This window comes from Bactrocera latifrons, unplaced genomic scaffold (assembly GCF_001853355.1).
Source record: "Bactrocera latifrons isolate USDA-ARS-PBARC rearing strain unplaced genomic scaffold, ASM185335v1 scaffold_83, whole genome shotgun sequence".
In the NCBI taxonomy this organism is placed as follows: domain Eukaryota; kingdom Metazoa; phylum Arthropoda; class Insecta; order Diptera; family Tephritidae; genus Bactrocera; species Bactrocera latifrons.
The window spans coordinates 829,883-839,371 of NW_017537523.1; the positions used below are offsets into that span (position 1 = coordinate 829,883).

A 9,489-nucleotide genomic window follows, 5' to 3' on the forward strand; every position below is an offset into this window, starting at 1 on the left:
TTTTCTAGTACAATTTGTGAGTTTAAAAGTATTTGAATTCTAATTTTGGTACTAAATAATCAAATTTGAATTTTTAATTGCGATTTTTGGTTTAAAACCCCGGATTTTTGCATTAAAAATTAATTTTTATATTTGTCTCTTATACACATCTAGATGTGTATAAGAGACAGATCTAAAAGTTGAGGTTAAAAAAAAACAGTTATTTAATATTTGCAAAAAAACGTTTACTATTTTGTATCGATAAATAGAACTATAAAGACCGATAAAGTGTAAAAAAATTGAAAATTAAGATTAATATTGATGAGTTTTAATTAAAATGTTGATATTTTTATTGAGAAAAATTGTGAATAAATTATCGAAATTTAATTCTAACAAATTTTAATCCAAAAGTGAGGTTAAAAAATAACAGTTATAACAAACTATTAACTATATCGATAAATAAAAACTATGAAAACCGATAAATTGTTAAAAATTGTTGTTAACTTAAAATATCGTATATTTCATCTCATATTATATCTCATCAGGTAACGACTATATTTGAACGGAAAAGGTCGAAATTTTAAATTTTTAAAATAAAAACTAAACAAAAATTAACAATTTATTTTCATTGAAATTTTTAATATTTGATATCGATAATAAAATAAAAACATATCGATAAAATTTCAATAAAAACAGTCGAATAAACAAAGATATACGGTATTTCAAAACTGTTATCATAATTTTATCAAAAAAGTAGAACAACTATGTAAATTTAACTGAAATCACAAATTATTTGATTAATCGAAAATATCGTAAATTTCATAATTTTTATCATTATTTGATTAAAAAGGTAGTAAAATTAATTTAAAAAAATTGCTGAAAGCACACATTGGCAATTAAATTGCATTGAAAAGTGGAAAAATATAATAATAGTAAGCCACATACCGGTTAAATAACCGTTTAATTAAAGAAAAACGCTAACAGAGGTTTCTTTTAAAGCTGCTGTGAGTTTCCCAATTACTAATTGACAATTCTAACCTAAACTCTTGTGTCTCGTTGTGATTCGTTGCCTAAAATGCGAAACAACGTATCAACAAAAAAATCTAAATTGAGTTTTTTTATTGCTGACGATTCATTACATCATATTATATACATTAGCAGAAAATTCAGCTTCCGCTGTCAGAAACAACCAATATGTAACCATTTTATAACCAAAACTCACATTTTGTTTCAAATGAGTGGTTTCAATTATACTATTTTTTCTTCGCCTGTAAACGTATGAAAGCCGATATTACGTTATTTTACATTTTAGGTGACGATATATACTACGTAAAGCGATATTTTCTAAATATCTATAGAATCTAAAGTATTTTTTATAAAAGTATAAAAGTATTTTTTATACATAAAATAGTTAACATTGTGTAATTATTATAATTAACTTGACCTTCTTTGAGATTTTGATACTCATGCATCATATAAGCCGTATATTTACATATGTATATATTATATAAAGTGTCCAAATAATTCTGCATATATAATTATTTTTTAGTAGCAGCCAAATTTGTATGTAGCAATGAAAATGAGAAACGAAGGCACCATTTTAAAGGACTTTGTGTGAAAAAGTGAATAAACAAAAATTAATTTTGAACGATTTCGAGAAAACACGAAATTTTTTGTGACGAAAGAGCATCAAGCTTGTAGCGTTTGTAAACGATCGATTTATCGCTGTACTATTTATGTATGTAAACTCATGTGCGTGTGTAGAATTTGTAAAATTGCTGCTGGCAGCAAATTACGTGTAAAAGTTGTTAAAATATTTCTTAGCTAAATTTAGTTTATCTAATACTAAATTAATTAGTTGAATGTGTGAAAAAACAAAACATAAGCATTATAAACAGTTACACTAACGAGAAATGTCATATTACTTCTTTTCACCGGCATAGATTAGTTCACAGTAATTGTTTAGAAAATGCTGTGCGAAATGTGAAAAAGACTTTGTAAATAAATAAAATTTAAATGTAACGCTAATATATAACTGTTAATGTTTGTTTAGCCCATACTAGCTAGCAAGTTGTAATATTAAATTATTAAAATAATTCTCACGTTTTGTAGCTTCGCATGCGAATGTGATAACTAATTCAGTAGCACAAACGAGTTAGTTTCGTCTAAGCAAACAATTTTTTTTTTATAAAAGTCTAGCTTGTTAACATTTTACCGCGAGTGTATTTATTATTTTATTGAATTCAATAACTGTAACTGTAGATATGCGTACCTTAGTGCAGTAATGAATTATTGAGGGAGTTTTTTTGTGAATTTTTATTTGCTAATAAAATTCACTAAATATATGTAAATATGTATATACTTGTAGGGGTTTTTGTATATAGCGAAAAATTGTTGATATAATCTGTAGTTTAATTTTGATACAAGAGCATATAAATATTATATATTACTTATAAATATGAGTATGTAGCCAAATAACCGAAATTTAAACTAAGAAATAAAGATAAACAATGTAAATATAAACATACATACATACATACATATACGCAAATAAATTTATTGTGTGCATTTTTTTTATTTAAATGCCTATTGCAAGTGGTATTTGTTGTTGTTGCTTTGGTGGCATAAACAATTTAAGGGAAGCATTGACCCACTGACAAAAGTATTTCAATACTAGAATAGGCAGATTGACCGATATTTTCTGTAAAAAATCAGCCATACATGCGCAAAGGACTATAAATCTTCCGCAAAATCTTTCTCTCGAAAACTTCTAAAGCCGACTCATCAGATGTGTCATCGTCCATGCCGCTGCACCATACATATAGCAGGACGGAGATCATGAATCACTTATAGAGTGTGCTCGTCGTTCGTCGAGAGAAGACTTTACTACTCACAGGGCTAATCAGTCCGAAGTGGCGACTGTTGGCTAAAGTTATTCTGCGTTAGATTTCGAGGCTGTCGTTTTTGTTGATGTTAATGCTGAAGTTAGTTAGACGAAATAATCTACAGCTTCGAAGTTATGACTGTCAACAGTGGCGTGGAAGTCTGTTTGTTTGGTGACGGGAGATATTTCGTCTTCCCCCCGTTCACTGCCAAACCCATTTGTTTCGCTTCTTTGTCCAACCTTATGAAAGCAGAACTAAATATGCGGTTATTATGGCCAATGATATCAATATCATGAGCATACGGCAGAAGCTGTACACACTTGTAAATTATTGTATCATTTCTGTTCAGATCTGCAACTCGAATTATTTTCGCCAGGACACAATAGAAAGTCACCTTCTCTGAAACTTGTTTTGTATCGAATAGCTCGAAGAGGTCCTTCCCTTCCCTTCCAAATCGACGAAGAGATGATGTATTGATCCTCTTATAACGTGTCCTTTTATGCGATGTTGAGGAGGCGTATCCCACGGTAGTTAGCGTAGATTGTAGATCTCCTTTTTTTTGTATTGGGCAGAGCGAACTTCAATTCCAATTGTTGGACATGCTTTCGTCCGACCATATACTAAGAAGAAACTTATGCATACTCTCTATCCGTTTTTCGGCGCCGTATTTTAACAGCTCGGCCCCGCCCGCTTTGTTGTTCTTCAGACATTAATTGCTATTCGAGCTTCTTCATGGTCGGGCAATGGAACGTTTGCTCTATCGGCATTAATTGGTGAATYCGGATCACCATCTCTTGATGTGTTGTACTCTCACTGCCATTCAGCAGGCTGTAGAAGTATTCTCTACATAATTTTAGTATACTCGGGACATTAGTCCTCAGAACACCTCTAGGGATTCTACAAGAGAAAGGTCATGCGACGGAGACTTTAAACACAAGGAATTGGACCTTTTCTCGACATGTAGGAGGTCTTCAACAATGTACGGCCAGAGGCAATGGCTAAAGCTCTGAAAAAGTTCGAGATAGAATATAACCTCAAGCAGTATTATTTATGTCAGAACACCAGTATAGGACCCGTGCACATTGCTGGTAGATGTGTTGCTGCCAACTTTGCTCTAAGACTCAGTGAAGCTGGGATTATGAAGTTGTCCGATCAAGGACAATTCAAAATTCTCTTCACTTTCCACTGCATTCCTGAAAACTTGGAACACTGAATCTCAGAGACTACTCGTGGCGGCTTTTTCTCTGCTCACATACCGATGAGGGAGCTGTCGGATGCACCAGAGTTGTTTCAAATCGGTCGACTAAACACCGTGATATGATATTTCACGAGTTTGTATGTTGATTCACTCACAAAACTGAAATATTATCCGTGCTATTAAATATAAAGCATTAAGGACGACCTGATAAAATTGTGTATGTTAAGTTTGGTTGATATAGCTTTGGCAGTTTGGGATATGTGTGTAATTATATCTCTCTTTTGCAATGGGTTTTATTCTACTATCACCTTTTTTTGTTGTCAAAAATATCTACTTCTCTATATCTATAATACTTCTAAGTAAATACGAAAATCAAAAAATCTTTCAATTATGTATTTATTTTAATAAGGCATACTCGTATTTACAATACACATGCCTCAAATTAATTCTTATAACTCCAGCCATCTGGTAGATCGTAATATGGAGCGCTGTCACCCATAACGTTTGCCCAAAAATCGTTCAACTCGCAGCAAAAAGTATAGCCACGATTGGCTTCCGCATAGTAGCTGGAGCTCAACCCATATTTCTCGCAAACGTTAGTACAAAACTCCACTTCGCTGCCAACATTTGCGAACGGATTATTCAGCGTGACAAAGACGATATCAATCGGCAAATTAGGATGCATCACCACTTTATAATACCACTTGGGAGCAGCGATCACTTCGTTTTTATCCAAATAAATGTCAATCAATTGATTATTCGATGGATTTGCCAGCTCTAACACATCCAAAGTGCTGGTAAAGGTCAATAAATCGGAACCGTATGAGGAGGCCAGTTTGCGCACCGCATTCTCCACACGCACCCAATTACCGGCATTCACAACCTGCCACTCCGGAGCGCAATTCGCATAATAGTATGTGGCTAACTGTTCATAACTGAAGACGAAATCGGCATCCGGTGACAGGTGACCACGCGCCAAGAAGCTTGAGCCATTTATAAAAGTTTGGCCAGTGCCAAAAAGTGTTTTGAAGCGCGAAACTTGATTTTTATTCGCGTATAAAGTATTTGTGGCAGTGGTGCTGAAACGCATGCCATCCGCACGGAAGGCGCGACGGGTGCTATCGTTTATTTTAACTGTAAATTAGTAATTATATTTATATGAAACTACACAGGCACAGCAAACAACTTACAACTCTGCGCGGCACCATTAACGAGACTGCGCGAATATAGCGCATGTTCGTTATCGCTGTCGTAACAGATCGTGAAGACGCTTTGGAAAACATCATTTACTTGAAAGCCGACTTCGTAGAAAACACCGGCGCCTTCGGCACAAGCAGTTTGTGTTACCAACAATTCAGATGTGGGGGCATGTTTACATTTTAAATCTGCAAGCGCGTATTCTTGATCCTTCTCTTCGCTATAGAATTGACCATTTTGGCATTTTAGCGTGACTGTTTGCTGGTTTAATGCCACCACTCGATTGCCTTTACCGGCGCAAAACAACGTAATCTCCTCATTCTCCTGCACTTCGGTCACTATACTAGTTGGGCGGAAGAGTGCTTCTTGTATCAGAATAACCGGCTCTGGTGTAGGCAAGTCGCTTGGTATAGTGATCGTGCAGGGTTCGGCTGAAAAGCAGACATAATATTATGGATTAAAACAAATTTTTGTTTTACACTTCAATTGAACTGTGCGTGAATGGTTGCAAGTTGCGAGATTCCATAAATATCTTTCAAATCTTAAAACAATAGCATAAGAACAATAAATTCTTAGCATTTATAGGTTTGAGCTGAGCTAAGGATTTAGCACTCTTTCAGCGCGCACTACGCGATCAGGAAACAGATCAGAAACAATTTCTTCTACCAGATCGAATAAAAACTTCCTTAGGAAGAAGACAGATACAGTTTTCTCTACCAGATCGAATAAAAAAAAGATCGACTAAGAATTTCCTGAAGAAGAAAACAGATAAAGTTTCTTTTACCAATTTTAAAATATTATATCAAATTCTCGCGCATTTCTGCTATTTATATGAGCTTAGAGCAATATAAAGATAGTAAATAATACAATATAAGATTGGATCCGCATTATTTCTTGACCTCTAAGGATGTTTGGCGCCTCACGGATCCTTTAGGAATGCAATAAATATCAAACCATATGAGATCTTCATGTTTAATATAAATAAATGAGGATTGCACCGCGACCTTATGTCTATTGTGCCCTCTCCTAAATCACAACGACCCATCTGGGGCTAGCATTATGATAAAAATCTAATATACTGCTAGGTGCTTGTGAGGCGAGGTGATCCCTATAAGGTAACATAGACCGATGAGACTTTATCCAGCGTCTGCAGACTGAAATGCAGTCGATTAGCAGATGTTCTGGAGTTTCAAGCTTCCTATCACAGAACCGGTAATTTGCACATAAAGCTTGGGCTATGTTATATAAATACTTCTTCAACTTACAGTGGCCAGTGTAGAATGCGACAAGTAGACTTTACCCTAGGGAGGTTGATTGCATATTTAAAGCTGCTGAGGTTGTAGCCCATTTTAGCAACTTGGCATGGTGAATGCATTGACGTTGTTTGCAATACCTCTCTCTGCTTACGCCTTCTTCCTTCCGGTGCAGCTCATTTATGTTATGAGAACCCACCGCCATGAAGGTTCAGGTTTCGGGTTCTACTATATTAGTGTATGCTGCGGAGCAGGTGAGCTTATCAGCCAGTTCATTCCCGGCTATACCTTTGTGACCGGGTACCCAGGTGCATTTGGTTACGTAGTTTCGCCTGCATAAACATTGCTCTTTAAATTAATGGTACTTCCAAGTATTCTATTATTTTTATCGATGTTTGAGACTACACATGTTTTTTGGGAATTCAATGAATTTTCAGTCGAATAAGTTCCATGCCTGAATAGATTAACAGGGCTGAATGTAATGCTTCCTTTTGTAGAGCCCAGAACAACTTGGACTTCTATATTTTATCAATGTTTGAAGACTTCACGTGCTCTCTTTCTGTAAAAACGGCACATAATATACAGACGTCGATAGGACCTCAACAATTCTAAGAGTCAATTGAAAAGTCCCCGGTCTGACACAAATATGGCGCTACTACAATTCAATCCATATAATTTTTAGTTAGTCCTAACCACCAAAATGCGTGCTTATAAATAACAGCTGTCGGATCATTAGTTTGGGAGTTTTAAAATTTGGAGTGAGACAACTTTTGTTATTGTGAAAGGAATGAATGAAAAGGAATTCCGCGTGTTGATAAAATGTGCTCTTTGAAGGGGGAAAATACAGCTGAAGCAAAAACTTGGCTAGATGACGATCTTCCAGATACTAGCCCAGGAAAAACAACCATCAAAGATTGGTATGTTAAGTTAAAACGTGATGAAATGAGTACCGAAGTCTGGTGAACGCAGTGGAAGCTCAAAAAAGATTTTTACCGACGAACACATCAAAAAATTCCGCAAAATTATTTTAGTCGACCAGAAGGTGGAGTTCTTCGATCATTCACGAGTATTTGGGTATGAGAAAGTTCTGTGCAAAGTGGATGCTGATCACTTTTGACCAAAAACAACGACGATTTAATGATTCAGAGCTTTGTTAGGAGATATTTAAGCGTAATAAGCCCGAATTTTTACTTCGATATAGAGCCTTGGCTCCATCATTTAACTCCGAAATCCAATCGACAGTCATCCCAATAGATTGCACGCAACGAAACGGCTCCAAAGCAAGGGAAAGCGCAAAACGCGGCTGACAAGATTATTTCGTCTGTATTTGGAATGCGCATGGAATAATTTTTATTGACTTCTTTGAAAAAGTAAGGACGATCAACAGCGACATAGCGCTGTTGGTCCGTTTGAGGGATGAAATCGGCGAAACACGGCCTCATTAAAAAGAAAAAGAAAGTACAGTTTCACTAAGACAATGTACCGTGACACAAAAATCAGTGACAACGATGGCAAAAATCCATGAAGCAGGTTTCGAAATGCTCTCGCATTCGGCGAGACCTAACGCCCAGTGATTATTTATTGTTCTCAGATGTCAAAAGAATAATTGCTGGTTAAAAATTTTCGTCGAATACAGGTGTTCGCCGAATTTAAAGCAAGGAACAGGATCCGTCGAAGGGAGCTATGTAGAATAAACAAAAATGTGCCATTTTGAGTTTACGCCTTGGACTTTTTAATTGACCTGTTAGTAATTTGATAATTGCTACTAAAGACAACCATACTTTTGAATTATTCAAATCTCTTCGTCTCATTTCGTTGTCGAAAATTGCATCGTGTTGGATTTTATATTGGCGACCGACTAAGTCGAAAAGCAACACTTACAACACAAACAGACACTAGCACAGTCGATTTTTAAACTTGAATAAATTATGATTGACACAAGACTTTTGCAGAGTTTCCAAACTCCAATTTAGATTTACCGAAAACACTGCTCAATGCCAATAATAGCTGAAGTTTCAACCACAATTTAAACATTTCCCTTACTAATAGTTATTCCAATGCCCAAAGTAGTGACTTAATTACTATCAACTAAAGTGATAAACAATTTTAGCGCTTTTATATAGAAAACTAATGTTGCTTAACCCTCCAACTGTTAAGATAAGCCTAAGTTTAGTCTAAAATGCAGACATTGCGATTGTGTTCTAATTTTGAGGAACATTTTAGAGTTGAAATGTTGGGTCGACTAATGTGTTTATAATGATCTATGAAATGTAATGTCAATAGAAGAATATATGAAAGTAAATATTTCGCAGTGACAGCGCTGAATTATGAAAATGCTGTAAAAAAAGTAGTAATTTGCACGTTCTTTTTGATTTTAAATGAAAGATCCCTTTTATTACATCTTTCTGCGGACTGTCTTTAATTACTATGTCAAATATGTGCACGATCTATCAACTAGTTTGTTTGCAGCAGCTGCTTAAGCCGGTACGTGCTCAGTAGTGCGTTGCGATTATGAATATTGGAAAAGACTTACAGTGACTCAGTACAAGTAAGCACAAAGCCTTCAAAAACGGCCGAGAGAACGTTGAAGACATGCCGTGTTCTGGACGATCTTCGACCTCTTAAACTGATGAAAATATTCAAAAAGTGAAAAATATAGTGCTTCAAAATCATCAAGTAAGTATTAGAGAGCTCGACATCTCTCGCGAGTCCATTCGAATGTTTTTGGTGGATATTTTGGGTATGAAACGCGTTCTTGCTCGACTTTTCGAATTCCGATATGCCATATATGACCCATAAGCTTATATGCTTGACATGCAAACAATCAGCAATCATCGGAATGGAAACCGTTTTCAGTCGATCGAGTAGATAATACAAATTCGCTGAAAGAGCTGAAAGCGTTGCAAAAAAGTGCTTATGAAAGTGTTTCGAGAACTGGAAAAATCTTTGGTATAAGTGTATTACATGTGGTTGGGAT

General features: G+C 35.4%; 1 protein-coding gene across 1 annotated transcript; it reads right to left on the minus strand.

Moving 5' to 3' along the window:
* Window positions 1–4,439: 4,439 nt before the first annotated feature.
* Window positions 4,440–8,586, minus strand: LOC108977043. Its single transcript, XM_018946537.1, has 3 exons — window positions 8,492–8,586; window positions 5,253–5,690; window positions 4,440–5,196 (listed from the first exon to the last, which is right to left on the minus strand). The coding sequence occupies exons 1-3, from the start codon at window positions 8,544–8,546 to the stop codon at window positions 4,505–4,507; spliced, it is 1,185 nt and encodes a 394-aa protein (XP_018802082.1). The 5' UTR covers window positions 8,547–8,586; the 3' UTR covers window positions 4,440–4,504.
* Between the last annotated feature and the right edge of the window lie 903 nt (window positions 8,587–9,489).